The 25603-nt window shown below is 39.5% G+C and overlaps 6 protein-coding genes across 9 annotated transcripts; 3 read left to right on the forward strand and 3 right to left on the reverse strand.

Annotated features, from left to right (window-relative positions):
- Positions 1-885: 885 nt before the first annotated feature.
- On the forward strand, positions 886-3003 carry LOC112182571 (caffeoylshikimate esterase). The gene is made up of 6 exons (XM_024321079.2): positions 886-1092; positions 1205-1237; positions 1325-1454; positions 1551-1697; positions 1826-1956; positions 2335-3003. The coding sequence occupies exons 1-6, from the start codon at positions 1090-1092 to the stop codon at positions 2833-2835; spliced, it is 945 nt and encodes a 314-aa protein (XP_024176847.1). The 5' UTR covers positions 886-1089; the 3' UTR covers positions 2836-3003.
- Positions 3004-4331: 1328 nt separating this feature from the next.
- Positions 4332-8848, reverse strand: LOC112188391 (spliceosome-associated protein 130 A). The gene has a single exon (XM_024327499.2). It carries the CDS (start codon positions 8768-8770, stop codon positions 5024-5026), a length of 3747 nt encoding a protein of 1248 aa, XP_024183267.1. The 5' UTR covers positions 8771-8848; the 3' UTR covers positions 4332-5023.
- Positions 8849-13074: 4226 nt separating this feature from the next.
- On the forward strand, positions 13075-13803 carry LOC112170297 (dirigent protein 25). Its single transcript, XM_024307543.1, has one exon. It carries the CDS (start codon positions 13075-13077, stop codon positions 13801-13803), a length of 729 nt encoding a protein of 242 aa, XP_024163311.1.
- Positions 13804-14896: 1093 nt separating this feature from the next.
- On the forward strand, positions 14897-16275 carry LOC112179544 (dirigent protein 24). Its single transcript, XM_024317995.2, has one exon. It carries the CDS (start codon positions 14926-14928, stop codon positions 16165-16167), a length of 1242 nt encoding a protein of 413 aa, XP_024173763.2. The 5' UTR covers positions 14897-14925; the 3' UTR covers positions 16168-16275.
- Positions 16276-17084: 809 nt separating this feature from the next.
- On the reverse strand, positions 17085-18524 carry LOC112181917 (dirigent protein 25). The gene has a single exon (XM_024320330.2). The coding sequence runs from the start codon at positions 18297-18299 to the stop codon at positions 17418-17420; it is 882 nt and encodes a 293-aa protein (XP_024176098.1). The 5' UTR covers positions 18300-18524; the 3' UTR covers positions 17085-17417.
- Positions 18525-18874: 350 nt separating this feature from the next.
- LOC112182741 lies at positions 18875-22613 on the reverse strand. Of its 4 annotated transcripts, none has more exons than XM_040511410.1 (4): positions 22153-22613; positions 20176-21478; positions 19838-20021; positions 18875-19665 (listed from the first exon to the last, which is right to left on the reverse strand). In XM_040511410.1, the coding sequence occupies exons 2-4, from the start codon at positions 21397-21399 to the stop codon at positions 19067-19069; spliced, it is 2007 nt and encodes a 668-aa protein (XP_040367344.1). In that variant the 5' UTR covers positions 21400-21478; positions 22153-22613; the 3' UTR covers positions 18875-19066. The 4 variants fall into 4 exon arrangements, with proteins under 4 accessions (XP_040367344.1, XP_024177048.1, XP_024177047.1 ...); XM_024321280.2 differs by having other exon boundaries at positions 18876-19689; positions 20176-21495; positions 22153-22612; XM_024321279.2 differs by having other exon boundaries at positions 18876-19689; positions 22153-22611.
- Between the last annotated feature and the right edge of the window lie 2990 nt (positions 22614-25603).

Here is a 25603-nt window from a genome sequence, read left to right on the forward strand (position 1 = left end):
TTATATACGATTGTATAATTTGTTGTTATAATTACATATATATTGTTGTATATATGGTTGTAAATGTCTGCTCACCTAAGAGACAATTTTTAAGAGACTATGATGGACAAGTGAATCTGACGGTTAAAAATAAATGCAAAGTTTTAAGTGGTTATAATTTATGCTTTTAAATTTTATACATGTGGTTAAGATGCAGTTGTCTCTTACATTCTCTTAAAACTGTCCCTTAGGTGAACAAATCTGTATTGTTAATCATATTCATAATTCAGTGATATATATTTAACAATAAATACTTCAAAATATTAACTATCCGATTGAGAATAGAATTAAACCAATCATATCCAAAAAGGAAGTTACTTTATCAACAACCAAATGGAAAATATCCCTTATATATCTTGTTATAAATGTACAAAATAATTTACTTGTATAATTATCCAATGCAAGAGTCACACCCGAATTAAAATACCCAAATCTCGCCCACATTCTTTGCACCAATTTTCAATTAATTAGTTTGTTATCCATCTCTAATATTCTATGATAGACAGCTTTGATTTTCAAAGGAGCCAGATCCTTTTTGGAGAAAGGTGGAGCCAGATCCTAAGTTTAAGGCCTTGAGCAAAGAGTTAGACTGTTAGAGTATAGTTCTCCATGAGTTGGGAGCTATATTATATCCTAATTGGTTATGTACAATATTACAATATTACAATATATGTACAATATTACAATGTAAGCCTCTGCTTTGGCTAGTCTGATTGCGTGTGTGTCAAGTTAATTTGCTTCCAATCTCTAAAGTACTAGTGTATTCAGTTATGTCATTTCGTTTTCATCAATTTAATAAGTTTCAACTATAATCCCTGTAAGCTTATAAAAAGTCCAAATTGTGAATAGAGTGCAAAGTTGACCACAATGCAACACGGCCGGACCTATTTTGGCTCCTTTAGCTCCCACTACATATATGTAAACCTCAGCACTTTCCTATATACACAAAACCATCCACTCCCACTCGTTTTTTGTATTCCTATTTTCTTCGATCTTTATCTTTCTCTGCACTAATTCTCTCACTCATTCGCTGTTCTTCTTCCTGATATCATGGTAATACCCTCTCTCTCTCTCTCTCTCTGTTTTTGTTCCTAATATCATGTTGGTTTTTATGTGTTTGTTTGTTTTCTGATTTGTTTTGTGTATTGGTTATAATTTTCTGCAGGCCATTGATATGGAGAGTGTCAAATATGAAGAGGTTAGCGCAAGTTCTGAACTGGGTTCTTATTTATTTTCAGAAATATTGTTCTCTGTGTGATTCTAATTGTTCATCTTTGTATTGCAGGAGTTTATCTTAAACTCTAGGGGAATGAATCTTTTCACATGCAAATGGCTTCCAGAAAACAACAAGCCCCCGAAAGCCTTGATCTTCTTCTGTCATGGATACGCCATGGAGTGCAGCATCACCATGAACAGTGAGCACTAATTACTCAGTTGGATGAACTATACTCCTTCAAATTTTGTTTTTCCCATTATGAATTTTAAACTCATATTCCTGGTTATGTATATAGGTACTGCAATCAGACTAGCCAAAGCAGGCTTTGCCATATATGGGATAGACTATGAAGGCCATGGAAAATCAGCTGGCCTTTCAGGCTTTGTCAAAAGCTTTGATGATGTTGTCGATGACTGCACCGCTCACTTCACAAAGATTTGCGGTTAGTATTCTCACTCTCAGTGTGTCATTCTGCACTCAGAAACTAAATAGCATCCGAAACAAGCATTACCCTATTTATTGGTGGATTATATGTGTGTTGGATATTAATGGTTGAATTTGATTGAACAGAGAGCAAAGAGAACAAAGGGAAGATGAGGTATCTGTTGGGAGAGTCAATGGGAGGAGCTGTGGCTCTGCTTGTTCATAGGAAAAAGCCAGAATATTGGGATGGTGCGGTCTTAGTTGCCCCCATGTGTAAGGTAAAGAGCACTTACGACCCCAATATCAATTTGCTTCTATTTGTTTGTCTTCTACTTTTTCTTTCTTGTTTCCACACGTTTTTATTGGACTTCTTTTTGGAGTTTTTGATTGCACGTTTTGGGTAGCTTTTAGATATATAAATTTAAAGAAACTGTATTTGTTGACCAAATCCCTCTGTTAATCACATAATGGCATCTTGTCAATAATCGATGTCAAATCTAGCGTCTAATTGGTAAAATAAGCATGGTCCAGCAAATAGTTTGAATCAGTCTACCAAAGCATACGTAGCATACAGTCAAATTATAATTCTAAGGTTGGTTTGTTCTTGAATTCATTGAAATTCTAATGAAAACTAATCTATTTTTTTGTATTAACAGATTGCAGATGAAATGAGGCCATCTCCGATTGTGGTCAGTGTTTTGACAAAGCTCTGCAGGGTTATTCCAACTTGGAAAATAATCCCTACAAATGATGTCATTGATTTAGCTTTCAAAGTACCCGAGGTTAGAAAACAGGTTAGGGAAAACCCCTACTGTTACAAAGGCCGTCCTCGTCTGCAGACCGGCTACGAACTCTTGAGGGTCAGCACGGAGCTTGAGCAAAGGCTTCAAGAGGTCACGTTGCCGTTCATAGTCCTCCACGGTGAAGACGATAAAGTCACTGATACCTCGGTTAGTAAACAACTCCATGAGGTGGCGTCGAGTTATGACAAGACATTGAAGTTGTACCCGAAAATGTGGCATGGTCTACTCTATGGAGAGCCACTTGAGAACATTGAGGTTGTGTTTTCGGACATAATCAATTGGTTAGACAAAAGATGTTCCATGGCAAATTCAAGGTTGGAGGGAGAGTTGAAGAGGGAGAATGACAAACAATAAGTAGAATCTTGCTGGAAGTTTGTAGTATATAGATACTGAGCAAGAAGCAACTCAAGAGATGATATCATGTTGTTTATTGGATTTATTTTTCAGTTTCCTTGTATTGCTGGGAATTACTTTGTAAAAGGTTTTAAGAGAAATAAAAAACACCATCTGTATAATTCATTACACGAATGACAAAGGCCATTGTGCTTCACACTGGCAACAAGATTTCATCTCTAAAGTCTCACAAACCCCATTTGTGAAACTTAATCAATACCAGATACTGTGTGTTTTAGTCGACACACTTAATTAAGCACTTTCAACCTAAATAAATATTAGGGCTGTTAATTCTGACACGACCTGATAACATGACTCGAAAGCCGCACGAAATAAAGCGGGTTGAACCCGCACGATTAAAAAACGGGTCTGCCGTGGGTCAACCCGCCATGACCCATTTAATAAATGGGTCGGCCACGGGTCAACCCGCCAACACGAAGTGAACCCGTATAACCCGATTATGCTATACTTCTTGAAAATTTAGACGTTGGGAGTATTTGATCATAAGATTAGACAATTTGAAATATTTTGCTTTATAATTATTAGATTTAATTATTTATGAATATATACAATTATTTATATTCTTCGTCTTGTAGAGTTTTTAGTTAATTTAATCAATTTATGCATTTTTTTTAGTTAAATGGGTCGCATTGTTAACCCTTAAATGAGTCATTTTGTCTAACACGACACGGCATATTTGTTAAATGGGTTAAGTGGGTTAGAAATGGGTAACCCGTTTAATAAATAGGTTAGGTTTGTGTTTAAATTTTTGACACGATTATTAAATTAGTTGGATTTGAGTTTGTATCTTGCGACACGACAAATATCTTGACCCAATCCGACACGAACCCAACCCAACACGACCCATTGACAGTACTAATAAATACAACATATCCGGTCTCTTTCCCCTACTCAATTGTACCTAACTGCCATTGGATATAACAATAGTGGAATATAACGAGACAAATAAACCCATTTCAATAACCTCACTCTACAGCATATCCTTTGGAAAGCAGAATAAAAAACTGTTTACTTCTTTTGATACACTTCTAGTTAATCTGAACATTCATTCATTTGCCAATAATGTCTCAATTATTATATCAGAAACTGTTTACCCTTCTGGTCAGTCTGAACATTCATTCATTCATTTGCCAATAGTATCTCAGTTATTATATCAGAAACTGTTTACCGGCCCTTCTGGTTAATCTGAACATTCATTCATTCATTCCTTTGCCAATAGTGTCTCAATTATTATATCAGAAACTGTTTACCCAGATCTTCAAAACGAGGAAAAGACAATCTCCATCATGTTTGTCCTGTGTCTTGTAACTAAGATGATCAGCAACAATCCATGCAAAATTGACCCTGTGAAGCTGCACAAATGAAAGTTCTCGTTAGCATCAGGCATCCATTTGACAAATACAACGATATTACTTCAGGGACCCATGCGGCCATGCTAAATCCACAAGGTATGACAAATATCAGGAGGCTATCTTTGAGCTTGTCTTTCTTCAATGATCTTATTTCGAACTTCCTTAAGTTTCTTCAGTATCTCTCCGTGAATCGTGTGTTGGTGAAAATCCTGTTAGTCATTGTTGTGTAGTGTTGTTGGAGCAGTTGTAGTCATCATTGGACTTTATCCCGTTCCTGATTTTCCAAGTGATCTGCCTAAAAAATTGGATGAACTGAGTAATCAAGAGTAAATTGTGGTACATGCATGTTTCTCGTACATGTCCTGTTTTATGCACTATTTATCACTTAACAACACAGCATTGCCGCTTCAGTTAAGTTGTAAAGTAAGGAAATCGATCACATTGCAATTGGATTTTTGAGCAATTCAAATTATCATAAATAAAAAACCATACATATTGTTAAACAGAGAAGGAACAGGAATGGAAAACAAAATCCATTAAGAGAAATTGCAACATAAAAGGGTGTCTACAAGATGCACAGCGCTTCTTTTGATAACACTTCTGGTTAATCCAAACATTCATGTGCCATTTGCATCTCAAAATTGACCTGCACACATAAACCAAATTCTCATCAGTATCAATCATCTGTTCGACCAAAACAACGATATCAGTTCAGGGACACTAAATGCACAAGGTATGAAAAAGGAACAGGAGGATCCTTTTGAGCTTGTTCTTTCTTAAATGATCTTATTTCGAATTTCCTCGAGTTTCTTTAGTATCTCTCCAGGAGTCCTATCCAACTCGACTGCAATTTTCCTCTGTACATCCATAGGCAGTGTTGGGTACTGCTCGCAAAGATCTCCATCAATCACATCCTTAACCGGGAAATAAGCTGATCTATAAGCCATGTGATCTCTCCCACACAAGGGTGGATGTTCCTGCCTCATATACATCTCCAGGTGAGAAAAGAAGACAACGTCATCACGGGAAGTGAATGCAAACAATGCACCCAAGCTACCCATCACTGTCCCGTAAATGATGCACTCACCACCACCTGGAATGAGAGATGCCTTCTGCAAGTAGCTGACTACATCGCCAACATGAAACTGCACGATCTCCTCCACTTTGTTTGGAGCACCATTCAACTTCCCCTGCTTCCATTTTATCCTCCCACCTGTTGGATCTTCTTCTATCCCATCTGAAACATCCTGTGGTAACCGCACAAAGCACACATTCCCAAACTTGTCCGCACCTGCCATCGTGTCAAAATCAATATGGAACGATGCTGTCAGCCATCTTGGAACACGATCATCAGCAAATATATACAGCTGATTCTCATCCCGCCTATACTTGCAGTAGTGGAATGACTCCTGAATGTCACCTACATATATTCGATCACGATAGGTGTGAATGGATACAATATTGTTGGGAAACAGCTTATTCTCACATTTCCTAAGCAATCTTTTTCTCCCCAAATCATATAGTCTGAGCACTGATCCTATCCCTGCTAGTAACCTTCCCTGAAACTGACATAAAGCAAGAGGAACACCATCCACTTCTGTCTTGTGCAAAAGTTCAAGGGACTTTCCATCATCAAGAAATCGATATATATGAATAAATCCTCCGGTTATACTTTTCTTGGGCCAAAATTGAAGTCCCTTTGTGGTTCCAACAGCCAAAAGCGTACCATACTCCTTCGGAGGAGTTGCCCCAACCAGGCCGGCGTTATCATGAAAATTCACTGTACATACACTGATTGCAGCTTCGTTATCGAGCTCCAGCAAACAAGTTGTAGTTGCTGTCTTTGGGTCAAGAACTCTAATGCAAGAAACCCATTTGTCAGACTCTGCCTTGGGATAGCCATAGTGCTCATCAGAGAGGGGATCATCCTCATTATCATCATTTTCCATCTGCTCCACATTACCATTTCTTTTTTCACCTATTTCTGCAGCCTCAAAGCACTCCTTTGGTGGAGAAAGATCTGCACCACCATTGCTACTAGTGTTCCTACGCTTCCTTGGTGGAGAGAAATCTTCATCAACATCCTTCCTAGTTTTCCTTTTTGCAGTTTTACGCTCTTCTGCTGTGAATGCTCCTTGATCACTTTCAATAATTACCAAAAGCTTTCGTTTCACTTGAACCAAAAACTTTCTAGGGGTATACCTCAGAGGAATCACAGTTTCATTAAATGTTTCTTCCAATCTTTCAATAGTTAAAACCCTCAAAGAACTGCCAGCAACAGCAACTACACCTTCCGCACATTGATCAGATGAAAATGAGGCCACATATTCAATAGTCTCATACGATAGTGGTGTTAACAGAAAATGTCTTTGATGAATATAACCAAGCCAGGGCCGACATGACAAACAAAGCATGGCATGCTTGCCTCTTATATTAATAGAAAATAGCTTAGGAGCTCTTAGTCCTAAGAATCGAGAATGGGAATCAGAAAGCTGACCTGTCACCATATCCACCACTGTTCTGAACAAAATCCCAGTTCGTAGACCGGCATAAAGGAAAAGGTTGGCAGGATGATCCGCACCATCCTCACCACTAACTGATGCCTGAGCCTCAAGAAAGAGGAGAGATTCTGGAATTGAAGAGACACTTTGAACACTCAGAATCTGCATACAGTCATCAGGATCCAAAGACAAAATACAAATCGTGTTGTCATATGAGCCAACTGCAAGGAAACGAGATCTTTGTCTCCCTTCAGGTACTGGGGCAATGTCCAGACAAGCTACATCTCCAGACAATTCATGCTTCTCAACCTCCACCAGTTGACCAGTCATATCAACATCAAAGTATATAAGTTCTCCTCCACTCAAAGCAATGACCACCTGAAGTCTATTAGAGCCAACCATTATAATCGTTCTCTTTCCAGGAGTTCTCCATTCATTGATATGTCCACCTTCCCTAATATGCCTAATGCCATTTGGGTGAACTTGCATGAGAGCATCATCACCTATCAAAGACACGGCAAGTGAAGGGGTAGTATCAAGAAAACCACTGTCAATAACTTCTTCGATTCTCTCACCAATTGAAAACACAAGAGTAGCGTTTGCAAATGACACCACAATGTATGCATCAAACTCATCAGTCACCTTCTTTTTCACTGTCCAGACAGCACTCGGTATGCCAGGAAGCTCTGACACAGCCATCTCACTGATAGCCAAACCAGGTCTTAGTATCCTGAGAGATGAACGAGGACCCTGGCCACAAAGCGTAAATATTTGAGGTGTTTCTTCTTCAAACAGATTAGAGACCTTCATGTCCGTTATCGGCATCAAGCTCTCAACCTGATCAATCCCAACAAGGTTCTTAAGTTTTCTAGGTTGGAAACACAATGGCTGGAAATCCTCTTCAGTTTCCATGAACAAAGCTGAGGAGGACTCCACATCAGGATCTTCGCCTATTGCCTGGAACTGATACAAAGCGTGATTCCCAAACTCCGAAGCAGCAAACAAAAGCTGCGAATTCAACACACACATTGAAGTTGTGACTGGGATTGTATCAAAGTACTTGATCTTCAATTCCGAGACAACATCATCATTATGCTCCAAAGTCACCTTGAATATATCCCCATACTCAGTCTGCAAAAGAAAAAAGAACATGGACTTCAGCTTATAAGTAGCTGCCGAAACTATAAGAACCCCACGCTGCGCAGGCAAATCAGCACGCCTAGGAATCACAGCCCTCACATCCCCCTGTCCCTGATTCTTATAAATCACAAAATTTTCTGCACAAACCAACACTCCACTCGGCCCATCCCCACCTCCCGGCACCATAACCAGCAAATTCGCCCCATCATCAACCTGATCAGACCACTTCCTACACACATGGTTAAGCCCCAAATCAAGCTCATAGAAAGTCACATACTTCCGAGCCACCTCCCCACTCGAATCCTGATCCAACTCGGAATAATCCAGCTCAATGGCAGCAAATACAGGATTATCAAACCCACAATCAACCCCACAAATCGAAAACACTATATTATGAGACTTATGTGCCTCCAACGGCGACGATATAGTCAACCTGTTAGCTACATCCCTATTCAAAATGTACACTAGCTTCTGCTTCTCACAGGCTCCAACCATAACAGCCCTGCCTTTCGGGTCAACCGCCAAGTACTGACCCGGAACAATCCGGCGAGACCCGGATTTTCCGAAGGTCTCTTGGTGAATTTTATTAAATACATTCTTATCTTTGTTGTATTCTAGTATTACGATTCGGCCGGAATCGGAGCCGACGACAATGTAGTCTTTTCGGGAGCCGGTAAGCCTAAACGGAGCTAAAGACCTAATGGCGCCGAAAATTTCAACGGAGAGGAGAGTCTGGATCTTACCGGCGGCGTCGGGGCGGAGAAGGTCGAGGACTTTGCCTCGGGCGACGGCGATTTCTGGGGTCTTTTCGCCGGAGAAGTTGCCGCTGATGGCGCAGACTATGCCCGTCGCGCGCTGGAGAGTGAGACTGTAGAGGTGCATTGGAATTTGGGGTGTGGAGAGTGTGAAAGTTCGGGTCTTGGAGATTTATGCTTCGGGTTCGGGGTTTTGGAAAATTGGTACAGAGAACTTCAAGGTTTCAACTTTGAAGTGTGTGGTGTATTTCTAAGAAAAGGATTTTTTTTTTTTTTTTCTTTTGTCCGAGAAAGAAAAGGATTTTAAAGAATTTAAACTTTTTGCTCTCAATATACAAATTCTGTTCTAGATTCTTGCCCATTTGATTTAGGCATATAGGGTACGTGTTTCTACATAGATGTTGAATAGATTTGAATTCTATTTAAACGAAAACCGAATAGTTTTGGGAGAATTTGTTTGCAAGTTATGCAACGAGTCACGAATTACGTTTACATTTGGAACGTCCAATGTTTAGTAGAAAGCTTGTAAGTTGTTGCATCATTTTCGATGGCATACTACTCAGGTGTTGATTATCAAGGCACATTTTGTTGGACAAAAATAAACTTTTTGTGGTTTGACACGATATATAATTTGTTGAAATTCCCACGAAAAATTACAAGATTAGAAATTTAAAACAAAAGATGAGAAAAAAAATGATAATCCAGGTTCTTAACTCAGGTTTTAATCCCTTAGGCACAGTAATTGTGGCAATTTTGGGTTCCTTGGGGTGTATGTAGATGTATTCATGGGCAATTCTCTGGTTAGTCCATGACTCCATTCCATGCCCAAATCGCCCTTTTGATGGTGTTGAAAAAGTTTATTTCCTACTAAGTAAGTTTGTCTATCTATTCACTGTTCTACTTTATTATACACTTACCGAAAGAGCCTAAAGTATTGTTCATCAGCTTGGTAACAATGCCAGCTCGAGTTCAACCAGTACCGGAGGCTCAAGCCGGCATAGAAAATGATGATTTTGCCTCCTACTTTTTTTTTTTTTGAATTACAATCCTGCTATTCGCTCTAGCCTCTAGGTATAAAAAGCCATCATCGGCAGTCACCTGAGTATTTTTCTCTCTTGCGCTCCTTGCTTCTGCCTCCCAAAACGAATTCACCTCGGGGATCAACATACCTAATCCAATTGCATTAGGAATTCACTCTTTCTGGTCCCAATTTCAATCAGTAGTCTAGTGACTACTCTAGTCCATTTGGCTTTCGAATAGGTTTCTTAATAAAGAGATGGATGACAAGGCACGCACTAGCCCTGACAAAGATGGCAAAAAGAAGTTGTTCTCAGTTGGACTTAACAACTTGGCCAATATTGAAGGAATGGATGGATTTCAAAACTTTTTAATTAGTGCGGAATTAGTTTAATCATTAAACTACTAACTAAACATAAAATCCATTCCTTTAACCCATGATCTTGGCTTATTGTGATATGTATATAAACATGGCATGCATAGTAAGGAAGAACAAATAAGTAGTTTATGTTCTACTCACCCTTGGAGCGTGATTTTAATCCGATCCAAGTGAACCACCAAAGTTCCTCTCCTTGATCTCTTCTTGTGTGTGTTTCCTCCACCTTGAAGCACCTTGAATTAAGAACTTCTTCTTGTACTCCTTCTTGTGCTTGTAATCTTCTACTTGATGTGATAAGTAAATCTACAAAAGGATATGGCCTCTAAGGATCTTCACCAAGTGAATCAAGAGATGAAGAAAGATGAAAGAAAAGAAGAAATTATGCAAGTGTTCTTCTTTCCTTTAATTTTGTAATGAACTCTCTCTCTCTCTCAAATCTGAAAATAATAGTGTGGAGACACGCTTATTATTATGTCCATGCTTTCACTTTTATATAATAGGAAATAACTCCAATTACTAAAAGAAAAATATTGACTTTCATAAAGCCAATATGTTGGCTGGTCCATACATGTTATTGGGCACTAAAAATGTGTCTTGGGCTTTTATTTAAATCTCACTTAGTGAAGCCCAAGTCCACACCAAAAACCCGACAATCGTTTAGGCCCAATAGGTTCGGATTTACCCGAAAATCCTAATTATGTCCAAATAATAAATCTAATTAATTATTTGGTCATAACCAACTCTTGTTTAATCTTCTTCATATATAATCTCAATGATCCACTTATATGGTGTGCGATCTCTTAGGTTCTAATTAACAAGGCAGTGAAATTTATAGAAACCATTCTATTTTGTTTACGAATCAAAAACTCCATTTTTGATTCTCCCTTGTTATTAGGATTATAAATGTTTATTAATCCTCGGGACTTCACAAGTCATGAGTGACGTATTGCAACATATCATGACTACCCTAATTAATGTAGAATGACAAAGAACCTATTCAATTGGAATTACAATACAATACGGTCCTTCTCTAACACTATGTTCTAAATCACATCATCGGGGTATGAAATTGATATGTCAATCCCCTAATGTGATTTTCATTCTTATGTGATTCTTAGAATGTGATTAGAAACTCCTTTTTAATCCCATTCAATGCTTTGGCCAAAGACTCATTGAATCACATCTTTGAACATACACCTTATTTACTTAAGGATAGAGATTCCTTAATGTACACTCACATGTCTCCATGACCGAATTGATTATACCAATGAATGCATCTATTATATCCATTAAGGGACACAATATTATTGCATCATCAAGAGATAATCAATTCACTCATAAGACAACTATGGTGTCTCAGGTCAAATGACTAATTTGTATTATTGCAATTTAGAGTTCAAGTTTGACATGTAAGTAAGACTCCATACAAGAACTCTAATGATCGCGTTCAGTGTACTCTTTAAGTTAAGAGCACCCACATACTTGTATTAGTGTCTCTACACAAATGACAAGAGACATATCATCCTCCATATTGAGCATACATAGTATGTGCTAGTCTTTCCGGATTATCAATGTCCAAGTGATAATCCTATGACTATGAACTTTTTAGGATAAGAGTGTAAAAGAGTAAAGGTCTCACACATCTAACTCTTTAGATTACTTTCTCTTTAACTCATATTCCTTGGACCTTGTTCAATCAAATATTAAATATAAGCAATGAACAATAAACTTGTCCTTTTGATTAATAATAATTACAATAATAATTACATTAAAAAGATTGTTTTAAGACACAATTCCTTCAAATATGACAACTGAGGAACTCAGCGCTCAAGCTCAAACTTGCAGACCCCGAATGCCCACCACTGGGAACTTGACTTCCGAATCGGATTCTGATGATTTCACCGTCGACTACATTGATTACCTGACATGTGGTGGTTGACTTGACTTACTGGTCGAAATGTACGTATGAACCGAGTAAGAACCCAAGGCGGAGTAGTGACAAATGCAAACACCGGAAGCATGTGGCACATGGCCGATGTGAATGTGGCATTGAAGTTCTCCCTGCCCACGTAGTATAGGTTTTGGTTCATTACAGGGCCGCAAAGTATTAAAAACAGAGGATTAGAAAAAAAGTTGTTGCAATGAACAAAAAATTACTTGCTCAAACATGCTTAGCAGCATGATGTTTGCCATGACCTTGATAGTCATTTTAGGCCTAGAATGTCTCTCTAGGTACCATGTCAAGGCAGTTGCAATGGCCATACGATATACCACAAAGTGTAGTGGCTCATGCCCTGTCTTAGTGCAAGGATTGAGATGGTGGAGAGGCCTGTATACAAGGCTTGAGGATCTGAATGGATTATGGATGCATGAATCACACACAGATTAAACATAATACGACAGAGGAGAGCTGAGGGTGCTCACCGCTAATCACATGTGCCTTCTGCAAAGACTTACCAAGGAAACTTTAAAGTTGTGTTCGGAGGTTTGTGACCATACATAAAATCTGAGAGGAGTGTATGATTTCCTTAACCTCTGAATTGCCTCTCTTATAAAGAAAAGGAATTTTAACTGCTGAATGCAATTTCAAATGCAAATGTTGTGATGGACCTAATTAGTTTAGGGTTAGTTTAGGGTTTGGTTATGCATGGAACAACTGTGAATTGAAAGGCTAATGCAATAAATTAACATGAAGGTGTCTGTGCCAGATATGAAGGTGCAAGAACACACTTTTTTGGTTACTTGGGGGATAATAGTCTTGGAGTTTGCCCTGAAGGGTGATGATGATAACTATTGGTGTCTCTAGCTAATGAATAAACTATGTTGTTCTTGATCCACCACTAATGGTTAATTTCCTTTCTCCTTTGTATTGTTTATGATTAGCATACTAAATCCACAGCTAAATAATTGATGACGATAACCAATTTAACTACCAAACCCATTTTCACCAAATCCACTCATGAATCAACCTCTTATAGATGAATAAACTGGTGCAGACAAAACAGCTAGCTAAAGACATAATCTCAAGAACCAAAATGGCCATGCTAACCATAGCTTGCAGCTTAATCCTGCTAATCACCACCACCATAAACCACTCTTTTGCCGCTGCTCGAAGCTTAAGCAATTCAAACCCATCACACCCTCACAACCACCATCACAAACTCACATTCCTAATGAGAGATGTGCTCATGAATGTGACTCAACCCTCATCCAAGACCAAACCAGCAACCACCAAAGTGACTAGTCCTCAGCTGCCATTCTCAAAACCACTAGGACTATTTCCTCCAAATGGAGGAGTCCCCATCTCAGAAATCAATCCCATGCATACCACTACTTCTCCAGTTTCTGGAGTCTCCACTCAAACGCTAGATTTATCCAGCATTGGACTATTTTTTCCTGCTAGCGCCACACTGCAAGAACTGGAGTTTGGGGAAGTAACCGTGATTGATGAGGATATATTCGAAACTTTTACTTCAGGGTATGGTTCACTGGTCATTGGAAAAGCACAGGGGATATATGTTGCAAGCTCTGAAGATGGTAGTAGCCACATGATGGCCATGACTGCACATTTTGCTAATAGTAAATTTAAGGACGGATTGAGACTTTTCGGAGTTCATCGGAGGGATATGCATGATGAATCTCATGTTGCTGTTATTGGTGGCATTGGAAAGTATGTGGGTGCAAATGGCTATGCAACAGTTAAGACAGTGAAAACTGAAGAAGCAGCCAGCAAGATGCTTAAGCTCAATGTCTACCTCAGCTAGACTACATTGTTGTGATTGTAGATTTTCTGGTTGTATTATGTTTCAATTATAAATAGGAATGATGTTACCCATAATTGGGTTCAGAAACCAAATTCATTATGAAATCAATCAGTTAACTAGACAAAATTGCAGACAGACGTACATCTTTTCCATTATGATACAAACTCCTTGCTTCAATCAAGTAGAGATGGATTGAATACCAGATGTTGAACCTAATTAAGTAGGAAAAGTTTACTTGGCCACCCAATTTTTGTTCCAGTAGATTTGGATATGCAAATTAAAGTAGCAATTATGAGCAGTATTATGATTATGAACAACACAATTTTGAGCATATATTGAAACACCCCACCACAAAATGCTATGTAATGGACTACTGCAGCTTTTGTTCAAGTATGACACCAGATGAGTAATAACAATGACCCAGTTTCAAATATTAGAACAGCCCTATAGGAGTTGAACTACAGAACTTGATGGTGACAACTCCACTGGATGATTATAGCAAAAATTCCACTATTTAGATGAAATAATGGAAGGGAACCTAATCTTTAATTATTATGTTCAGTTGAATTATAGTAGATTTGTCATCTAAATAGTGGAATTTTTGCTACAATTGATCTACTGATTATGACAGGAACCAGTACCCTTTCCTATAAGATTTTTTCACATGTCCTTATGTTGGATATATACTTCCGTTCCCATTGACTGAATGTAGAAACCAGAAGCCAAGGGATGGAAGGAGAGAGTTTTGACTGCTGCACTTTTTAAGTTTTAAATGCCACTTTAATCCTTTAGTTTTTAGCCATCTATGCACGATGTGGTTTTAGTTTTACTCTAAATGCTCTATAGGTAACTCTAAACTAGTCTCCCAATAAGGTTATGCCAAAACACTAGGCTGTAGTGAACATCACCTAATCATATAAACTCATACACCAGTGCCACCTTAACTGCCCAAAAAGAGTATGGGAGTTGGTTTTCTCAACCAAAGACACCCTGCAAAGAAAAAAACAGGGTACAACAACTCCATCACTTGGGAGATATCAGAAAACTATATATAACGACACAAACCATTTCATTTCTCAAACACAACTCACTCAAATACTCCTCATTTCTTCACAACCCAAAATGACCTCCAAAGCAGTCAAGGCCACCTTCTACATTTTATTCCTAGCCATCATCACACTTGGATCTGCCAACTCAGCTAGGATCCTTGATGAAGCAACTAATCCCCTCCCGACAACTGTCCAGGCTTCAAACCCGATAAATCCCACCACTCCGTTGCCAAGTGGCCAAATCCCTGCCACCACAACCGTGGATGACAACAAGGACGACATGGAGGCACCAATTCCAGACGTCACACCACCCGTTGATGTGGCATCACCAATAGTTGCTCCTGTCACCCCCGCAATGCCAGAAGCCGATGTCACACCACCCGCTGATGTGGCATCACCAATAGTCGCTCCTGTTACCCCCGAGGTGCCAGAAGCCGACTTACCCCAACCCGAAGAACCTGACACTACTATTGTGCCAACACCCGTAGCGGGCCCCGTCATCCCCTCCGCAACCGCGCCAATCCCGGGCCCAGCCATCCCGACACCAAAAGTGCCGCTCCCAGTTGCAACACCCGTGGCGGGGCCCGCTACCACCGAAGCGAAACCGCATTTGGCCTTCTTCATGCACGACATTCTTGGAGGATCCCAACCGTCCGTACGGGTGGTGACCGGGCTCATCGCCAGCACGGTGGCCAACGTCGCCTTCTCGAAACCCAACAACAACATCTTCCCCGTCAGCGGTGGGACCCCCCTAAGCAACAACAACCTCAACGGCTTCGTCGACAACAACCGAAACAACCTCCACTCCATCGCCGGCCTCACCGGCACCACCGGCCTCACCAACTCCCAATCCAGCACTGTCATACAAAACTCCGGGAACAACAACATCGTCGACGGCGGCGACAACCAGCCCTTCGTCACAGCCGGTCAGCTTCCCAACGGCGCCACCCTCCAGAAGCTCATGTTCGGCTCCGTTACCGTCATCGACGACCAACTGACCGAAGGACAGGAGCTCGGCTCCGCCGTGCTCGGAAAAGCTCAGGGTTTCTACTTGGCCAGCTCTTTGGACGGAAACAGCCACACAATGGCGTTCACTGTTCTCATGCACGGCGAGCATGACGTGGAGGACACCATCAGCTTCTTCGGAGTCCACCGCACTGCGGCGCCGGTGTCGCACATTGCTGTGATCGGCGGGACCGGGAAGTACGAGAATGCGAATGGTTATGGGGCCATTGAGAGCCTTCATCAGGAGGACCAGCACACAACGGACGGTGTGGATACCATAATGCAGATCAGTGTTTACCTCTCTGAGTAAAATGTGTGTGCATATAGTGTTGTGAGCTTGACAATGTCACTGTTGGATTTGATGTATCCATCTTCCATGTATCTTTAATTGAATGAAAAGCTTATGTTCTGTTCTTCACTTTTCTCTCTCTCACTGTTTCTTCACTTCCCTTTTAAGGCAAAGATGATGCGAATTAGTCCGTTACTACTATTTATAAGCAAGAAATCAGACAGCCTAAATGTGAGATTATTAGCTTGAACCTCATTCTTCGCGAGGCTAACTTTTAGGTGATGCTTGTGTTAATTTAGTTTTGAACCTCATGCTTGTGTTAACTTTGAGCTTGAACCTCATGCTTGTACTCTCAGAAAATTTGGTTAGACCCCCTTCTAGAGAATAGCATCATCATCGGCTTATTAGGTTGTGGTGGAGGCTTTGTTCTGTAATTTTCTTTTCTCATCCAAGAAACATCTGTTGATTAACTACTGTATTACGTTATAATACAAAAAAACTACATAAGAATATCTCAACCTACAGGTTAGGACTAACACTTGGTGCAAATTGCAACTGAAAAATTAAGCGACGTACTCAATTGTTTGAAGCTTTCCTGGCTGAGGTTAATTATGATCCTTCAGTTAATGAGCAACTGGTATGGCAATATCTTGCTCTCACCAAAATAATTGCTCATAGCTCTGGTTTATGATGATTAGGATTCATGTTAGTGGAGATCAGATGTGATTTGTGAACTCTATTTATTCCGTACCAATGTTTCAGCGTAGTTCAATGAAAAGTAATAAACATCCCCAATATATAGCACACCAGCATGCAAAGATTAAGGTTTTAGTCAATACCAACTTTCGATTTGCATAATAATTAAAGATTAGGTTCCCTTTCATTATTTGTACAATTATTAGAGAATTCCGGTTGATCATACACCTAGTGAAATCTAAAACTGCATTTCTGGCTGGAAATGCTTTTCATTGATATAAACTGATTCTAAGACTGCACGATTTTTTCTGTTTTATATGGTAGCATTGCTTCATCTTAGTTGAGCAAGTCTGGCAATACTTTATATGTTCATAATTTCATACCCTGAAATAAAGTTGACGAACCAACAATTGATACGCAGTTCTGTATTTAAGGAGCAGAAGTCTCAATTTTGCATAATATATGTTACAGAAAACAAATTGGAATCCTTTAATTTCATTTCTCTAAAATCACAGGTAATGCAAATTACAATTGTTGTCAAACTTGAAAATGAAAAATGCACTCAATCACACATACTAGTAAGTAATATAAACAGTGAACTGCAACAAGGTCTCTGCTCCATCAGTTTGATGCTCATTGGTAGCCGGGAATGTCTTAACAATGGCAAACCCTTTCGCATCAACATACTTTCCGGTGCCACCCATGATAGCCAGGTGAGACTCTGACGCAGCCACACGATGGACCCCAAAGAAGCTAAGGCTATCAGCATAACCCCCATTTTGAAACATAGCAGTGAAAGCCATAGTCTGACTCGTACCATCTTCAGAACTCACCACATAGAACCCTTGTGCCTTGCCAACCAAACCAGACCCGAGCTCATGCCCTTCAGTTAGCTCATCATCGAACACACTCATTGTGCCGAACATGAGGTTTTGGAGTGTGGAGCCTCCTGGAAAGAGCTGCCCACCATTGATGAAATTGTTGTTGTTGTTGTTATTGTTTTGTACCACATTTTGCGTTGCTCCACTAAGTCCAGTGAGAAACGGGATGTTGTTGTTGCTTAGAATACCGTTGTTGTTGTTGTTCTGGGGTATTCCATTGTTAAATGGCAGGACTGCTCCATTTGGTTTGGCAAATGGCACTTGTCCATTGACTGCAGGGCTGTTGACTATCCCTGTCATGGCTCTAGCTGAGGGGTTCGTGCCACCTAGAATGTCGTGCAGGAAGAAGACTAAGGAATGGTGGTCATCAGCATCAGCCACAGTGGCAGGCTGTGAAGCTGAAGGTGTGACAACTGGTGCAGCATTGATGGAAGGTGTGCCAATTGTATTCGACACCACCAGAGGCACAACAGGAACCAGTGGCTGCTCCTCGAGAGTTCGCGCTGAGGTGGCAGATAAAATGGTGAGGGTGAGGAATAGTAGGTGGGTGACTGAGAACATTTTGTGAGCTTCCATGTGACAATGTGAGGGAATTAAGATGTGGGGGTTGGAAAGTTTCTTGTATAGAGTTGTGGATAATGGATTGAAGGGTGTGTTTCTGTAGATGCATATATAGCTCGAGGTTTTGAAAGGAGTAGGTTTAATGGAGTTGGTGCCAATCTTTCCTATTATGGTGTTCTGGTTAGCTAGGCACCTTAGTGTTGAATTGAATGAAGAGGAATGGTTTGAATTGAATAGAGGTTTAGGTCAGCTATCCATTCCTGCTTGCACAAGGCTCGGATACACACCAGTAATTAGTGTTTAAAAAATTCTGTAATTTCATTATCTGCAGCTAGTTAATTTTGATCTTTGTGGTTCTTGCTTCCTGTCGATCCAAATCCCCTCAAAGAGTAGGTGGGATTTATACCAGGAAGGGTTGAAATCCACATGACCACATGACACTCTCTTCATTTGTTTTGTTAAAAACCAGTGTTGACTGATAGAACTGATACAAAGATGAAAACAAGTGACCAGATAGAACCATCCAGATAGCATCATCCTTATCTATTTAAATTTTCATTAGAAAGAATGATCATTCAAACTGATACAAACATTAAAACAATTCATGAACTCATCAGCACCAATCTTTTTTCAATCATGTATGAAGAAAAAAATTTGATTCTATACAAATATCTTTTTCAACCCCTTCACTTGATCAAAACTGTAGCTAGATCTACACAAATATCTTTTCTGTAACTCTCTTTAAAAAAAATCCAAAAAAGAAAAAAAAAATCACTGCTGTTTCAAACTCTCTGTGCTAAGTTGCTAACTAACTCTTCGACAAGCTCATCAATCAACAATCTCTCTACTTCTCTACCAATAAAATCAATTTCATCTCCTAAATCTAAATTCCCAATTCCACTTCTCAGCAGCTTCTCTTCCAAGTTCTTTCTTGCTTCCATTCCTTCCTTCTCTTGATTAACAAGCAACATCCACAGATTTTCCTCTATCATCTCCTGACCAGACTGGGTTCTAATCCTTCTAGATACAGGCTTGGTCCATATGGGTTCACCCATAGATGGCTGGAGAATCTCTATTAGCCAATCATTTATACGATCAAACAAAAGCCTCCGGTCTGACCTATTCCAAGACAACTGATCACCAAATTTCTTCTCCAGGCTCTCAAAGACATAATGGCTCATTGGGCATTCTTGAAAGCACCAGGTATCACAGTCCATTTCTACTCCCCGACAATAAAAGCCTGCCTCCAATAACACATCAATGAGGTAGGAAAAGTCTCTACTTTCTTCAACATTGAACAACCCCACTAAACTGCTTTCCTTATAGTCTTTCACAGATCTTTCACTAGTATCATCATCACTTGACACAATCATTCCAGAACCTTCGGAGCATGTATCGGAGTATTCTGATTTCAGAATGAAGTTGCATAAACAAACATAGGACGGATATAAATAGAAAATGAAAAACGAAATAGGGAAATACAAAACAAAACAAAAACATGGACATATAAGTAACAGTGATATAATAGAGAAAAGGCCTTCTAGTAAACTCACCACTGGTGTCAACATTGACACTTCCCAAGCGTTCCGGCGAAGGTGAATTATCTCCTCTAAATGGTGGTTCCAGAACTGAAACTGGACTAGGCTGGTAAACATCCTCCAAGCTTGCCATACAATCTGATGTGGTGAAGCAGTGCAAAGGAAAATTGCTTTCTTCATCAACTTCCATGGATGTTTCCTGCAGTTTTACCACATTTTAGAAAGCATCACAGGACAGAATTGGTAACTATAATATTCAAGCAACCACTAAAAATGTTCAAGATGTACATTGTTGCAGAAAACTCATATACAAGAAGGATAAAAGACTGTCTTCTAAAGAAGAAACAACAGACCTTTTGGACTGAAGTATCTGTAGTTTTACTGTCTTTCTCCTCAGTTCCATTCTTCAGATCATTGTGGACCATGCAAGTATTTTCTACTGTAAAACTACCTTCTGATTCCAGGCTAGGAAAAGATTGAAATTTCTTATTGTTGGTTCTCAAATTTATAGGTCTCGAACGATCCTTATGGTTGAACTTGTACTCACATGACCTGCTTTGCGCCCAATTGACAGACCTTTTAGGCGTGAAAGGCCACTCATTACAGAGAGCTTCATATTTATCTTGATGTTTTCTAAACTTACTGAGGTCCAGGTCCTTCAGATCATGCTTAACAGGCTTTTTTCTTGGTCGAAAATGCATACCAAGCTTGTAATTCAAGTTTCTTGGCCCTATTTCATGGACAGGCATGGCAAGTGAATCGCCAAGGGTAATGCCTCTGTCAGCCCTTCCACACCCTTCAAACTTCTCAGTCTTCTTCCATTGTTCTGAGAGTTGCCCTTTGGCTTCCCTGGCTACGTATGATTCATCTGAATAAGAAAAAGACTGGTATTGGTTCCTCCGATCAGATAAATTCAAGGAAGGAGACCTCAGGAGTTCAGATGCCATTGCAATGGAGTTGCCACCTCTGGACCTTGGCCTTGATACCTTTCCAATTGGTTCTATTCCTTTACCGTGTATCTTCCCATTGCTAGGACTAGGAAACTCGGTGCACTTCTCATCAACTAACTGATAAGCTTCAAGGGAACTCATTGGAGGGAAGGATCTTGCAGAACTGTCGGCCAAACCATGCTTGGGTTTCAAAGCAACAACTCCAGTACTGGGGGAGCATCCTTTTCTATTTGACTTCAATGGAGACCTCAAAAACTTATGTAAGCCATCAAGACCAACTTCCCCTGGTAGACATTCATACTTCTCTGATGACACTTGAAATTCCTCCTGCCTAGTCTCCATCTTCAATTCTGACAATCCCGAGTTTTCTGTTCCCTTATGAACTGACAGGTTAAAGTCATTATCCCCTTTTAGTGGACTTACAACTTCAAAGACATCCTTACAATCTTGATGGCCTACTACCGACCTCAATGAATGACATTTCTCTCTGACGCCAATAGAAGCAACTCTGTGAAAGTAATTCTCAGACAGTACTCTTCGTCTTTTTTGGACAGGCTGCTGCTGTGGCGATTCAGCAAGACCCATTAACTTTGCTATAACACTTGGTGAAACTCGTGTGGATTCCATTTCTATCAACAACAATAATAAAAAAAAGACAAAGATCCGATGGCAATTGGAAGACTCCTAGCTTTCTGGACCTCCTCTTCTGCATGAAAAACAATTCTAAGATATTTCAATCAATGTGCAATACGATTATAAGCATAACACAATCCAATCAAATAAGAGAAAAAGAACTTTGTCAGAATAGAAGAGGCTTTTCTTTCCGGAGTTTCTTATCCATTTTCTTAGATTACAAACGAAAAGGAAACACATTATAGAACCAAAAAGAGACAAAAGAAACAGACTCACAGAATCCATTTGAGAGGTCCAAGCATCTCTATGGTCATAACAAAGTTTCTGTAGACCTAATGGCTACAGAACAATGAAGTTTGAGGCAGAGACCAAATCATAAAGGCAGCTTCTTTTGCCATACAATCATTGCCACAACAAAGGTACCAAGCTTAAGTGAATTTAAGTAAATGGAGCACAGCATCATTATTATACAAGATAGTTTCAGACCTGTACAAACTGACATAATAATGATAGCAACCAGTACAACGACAACAACCCCTCTCAATTTCATCAAAACAAAAACCAAGAACAAAATCATTTTGATGCCCCCACCACTATAAAATCCCATTGAAAGCAAAAGCATCCATCATTGACAAAAGCACAGTCAAAAATCAAAACCCAACAAAATTATGAACACTCTACTTCATATCATATGAAATAACAATCCCAGAAAATTAAAAAACATATTAAGAGGGCTAAAGGCTTTACCTTTAATCCAATTCCTCCACCAAAAAGCAACAATCTTTACAGAACTCGCTTCGTTTCAGATACCAAGTTGATCAAGTAATAAACTATGTCTTCATCACCAGAGTTTCTGGGTTTCTTGATTATAAACCAACCATGAAAATGACACGCCGGGTATATTCCCAAATCTGGGTCAACAAAACATTAAAGGAAAACAAACAAAGTCAAAGCCTTTGCTTATTTGGACAAGGAAATGGTTTGAAGCAAAAAATCTGGGTTTATGTTCTGGGGGGTTAATTATCTATTGGATCCTAAAATGAAGCAAAAGAATCAGAGTCTTCTTGGGTTTGTTGAAGCAAAAAGAAAATGATTTGGGAATGTGAGAGTGAAAAACAGAGAGGAAAGGTTGCGTTGGTTGGGTTTGGCTTCGGTGCGAGGTGGGATCGTTTTAGTTTTTTTCAAAATTTGTTTTTGTTTGATTATGGAAATAGATTAATAAGTAATTGTCTTGCTTGCGTAACTCCCGCCAAGAAGATATGGTTTTTAATGGGGGACTTGATGAGAGCAGTCCAACTTTTGCTTAGTACAGGCAAGGAGAGCCTCAGAAGCTCTGAGAATAGGGTGAAATGTTGTGGGCCTGTGGGGAATCAAAATGGGAGGACGGAGTGGGTGTAGTGAAAGAGGTGGTGGAAATAGAGGAATATTGGTGTTTATATTTGGGGTGTTGTTGCCTTGTGGGCAAAGATTGTTTTTGACCAAAAAGAATGATAAAGTTTGACTTTTGCTGGGGGTTAACTGTTCCTGGATTATTGGAGCTCAGGGAAAATAGAAGGTTTTTTTTTTTTTTTTTTTTTTTTTTGAGCGGGTAGAAATCCGGGTTTTGATAATGGAGTCAGCACGGTCGCAGTGCGTGTGGTATGACAAGTCAGTAGGAGGCGATGGGGAATATTATTGAAATTTTGTTAGACAAATATCACATGGCGGGACGGACGCATCAAAAACTTTCTCTTGATAATGAGAATCTTTTTTTATTTTTGAATCAATCAATTAATTCTCATTCATCTTAAGTCAGAATGGCACGGATACATATTTTCCTTTGCCATCTAAGGACAAGTCTAGGATGTGGCATGCTAGCACCACCCATTAGACAACCAGTACTCACTTAAATAAGTTACATTTAAACCAAAGATAAACATAAGCGCATTTAGTTGGATTAATGATCCTCCGGGATCTCAAATACGAAACCCTAAAGAAACAGAGCCTATATGCATGGTCCACCAAAGAGCTCAATTCCAACAGGTACTCAGAATAGGTTTGGACACTCCAAGCCTATTTAATTTTCTTTCTTGAGAAACGATATCAAACGATAATAAGGGATTGATTTGTTATAAAGAAAAATATTATAAAAATTCAAATTTGAACTTCATCCATCATTATAGAGAAAAATATTGTTAGACTAAATGATTAGTAACTAGTTGTATAAACGAATCCGTCAGCATTAAAATCACAAATGATATCTAAATTTTGTAATTTTACTTATGATACATGGAGCCTAGTTTACCAACATTGTGTTGCCACCAGAAAGCTCCGCTCGAAGAAGATAAAGGGAAATCGAATTTTGGGGTTCACAAGGCATTGTGTGACAAAGCATCCTCGTGACATCACAAGGTTCATTAGGTATCCAAGGCTACTCTTCCCTGGAGAATTGGTGCTTCTTATGGTGAGGTGAGGGTTGTCATGCATTGATCCAAAGGGGTTGCATACTTGCATTGTTGCATGTGATTGAGTTCACTGTCGGTGGAAACCCTAACGTTTCTTGAGAGGTGTAGTTTTTTTTAGCATACCCTCACCACTGGGTGTACTCATATCGGTAATGAATTCATAAGGAAATTGATGATCATTTATCGTAATTGGATTCAAATTTAAAAGTGAAAAATAAATTAACTTAGTTTAAAAATATTTATTTTCATCATTGACTTTTTTTTTAATGGAATGGAAGAATTTTCCATTGATAAAAATTATGCAACAGTACAAGGCTAGAGGGATCCGAAAATCTCTCAAATTCAAATTACATCAATTGCTCAATTATTCCAAGACCAAAATTCAAAATTAAAAAAGAAAAAAGAAAAAAAAGTAAATACTGCTACACTACCATAGTCCAAAAATCAAACTTGACGAACAAAGACCCCTAGACCCTTATGGTTCCACCATTGACTTTATATTCAAGACAAATGGCTATATTTTTCTATATATATAGTATAGTAACAAATTAGAAAAATATAGCCATTTGTGTTACTCTTTTGACAATGGGTTAGACACTCATGATGAATTGTACAAGCATTTAAAATAGGTAGTTTTTTTTTTTTATTGGATTAAGATAAATGGTTACAATCAAATTATAAAGCATCGAAAATACTTGTTGGAGCTTGGTCTATCCATATCCGATTGGTATTGGATTTGAGATCTAAGGTAGCTAGCCTACCTGTGCTAGGAGCAACAAGGAAAACTAGACAAGATTCTAAAAGCTAGAACGGTACATACAGGGGCGGATCCACATAGAGCCCAACTTGGGCACTTGCCTAGACTGGATTTTTGATTTTACATTGATTTGGTGTAGGCAAAGGATGTGAAAATGGCAAAAATAGGGCAAAACAAGGTGAATTGGGAAAGAAAATGGCAGAAATTAAGCAAAATCAAGACAAAAAAGGCCAAAACCAAGGCAAAATCTTCACATTTGCCTCCAAAATCTGCAGCTTCTCTTTAATTTTCCTCCCTTCCCCTCCTGCCATTGACTTGCTTTACCTGAAAAAAATTTCTGGATCCGCCCCTGGGTACATACATGCAATCCATACAGGATTCATGGTACCATTCACTATTACATTGAAGCCCAAAATTGCTTGAGCCTACACACCTTTGTAAGGTCATATCACACAAAATAAAATAGCTTGAATCCTCCTTCGCCAATGCACGGAATTGTGGTGCTCCAGAAGACTCATATACTTGGTGTAAATTCACCCCCAATATGTGCAAGTTGGTATCATCTATGTCACACATAGACGAAGCTATTTGTATCAATCCTCCAGGATCCCAAATGCGAAACCCTAGAGAAATCAGGTTCATCCTTTTGGTCCACAATGGGGCCCTAGTCCAAGAGGCATCCCCAAATGATTTGGAAACCCAACATTCACCAATTGATTTGGGCTTCCAACTGGACTTGGGCCACCCAATTGATTTGGGCACCGATCCTGAGGAGAGCACTCTCCCATTTGTATCACCAGCGATCATGGCCGTGTTCACCACCATCATGTCTACCGCAACATGACCCAAGCAATGTGCATCGGCTCTTTCCACTGCACCCATCGACCAAAGCACCCAAAGCCCATCATTAGGCCTCCTCTTTGGGCCTCCGGCACCCAAAGCCATTCTTCTATTCTGCTGTAGCACCACATCGTCGCCAACCGTCTCGAAACTGGGA

The sequence above is a fragment of the Rosa chinensis genome, chromosome 1, assembly GCF_002994745.2.
Source record: "Rosa chinensis cultivar Old Blush chromosome 1, RchiOBHm-V2, whole genome shotgun sequence".
Taxonomy (NCBI): Eukaryota; Viridiplantae; Streptophyta; class Magnoliopsida; order Rosales; family Rosaceae; genus Rosa; species Rosa chinensis.

Bases quoted from the DNA above. Each gene is read 5' to 3' on its own strand.
- LOC112182571 (XM_024321079.2), top strand. The intron at 1,238-1,324 runs GTTAGCGCAAGT...TTTGTATTGCAG, and splicing joins AGAGTGTCAAATATGAAGAG to GAGTTTATCTTAAACTCTAG. The intron at 1,698-1,825 runs GTTAGTATTCTC...TTGATTGAACAG, and splicing joins TCACTTCACAAAGATTTGCG to AGAGCAAAGAGAACAAAGGG.
- LOC112188391 (XM_024327499.2), bottom strand. From the start codon at position 8,770: ATGCACCTCTACAGTCTCACTCTCCAGCGCGCGACGGGCATAGTCTGC.
- LOC112170297 (XM_024307543.1), top strand. From the start codon at position 13,075: ATGGCCATGCTAACCATAGCTTGCAGCTTAATCCTGCTAATCACCACC.
- LOC112179544 (XM_024317995.2), top strand. From the start codon at position 14,926: ATGACCTCCAAAGCAGTCAAGGCCACCTTCTACATTTTATTCCTAGCC.
- LOC112181917 (XM_024320330.2), bottom strand. From the start codon at position 18,299: ATGGAAGCTCACAAAATGTTCTCAGTCACCCACCTACTATTCCTCACC.
- LOC112182741 (XM_024321280.2), bottom strand. From the start codon at position 21,399: ATGGAATCCACACGAGTTTCACCAAGTGTTATAGCAAAGTTAATGGGT. The intron at 20,022-20,175 runs GTCTGTTGTTTC...GTAAAACTGCAG, and splicing joins CAGATACTTCAGTCCAAAAG to GAAACATCCATGGAAGTTGA. The intron at 19,690-19,837 runs GTGAGTTTACTA...TTCTGAAATCAG, and splicing joins TGTCAATGTTGACACCAGTG to AATACTCCGATACATGCTCC.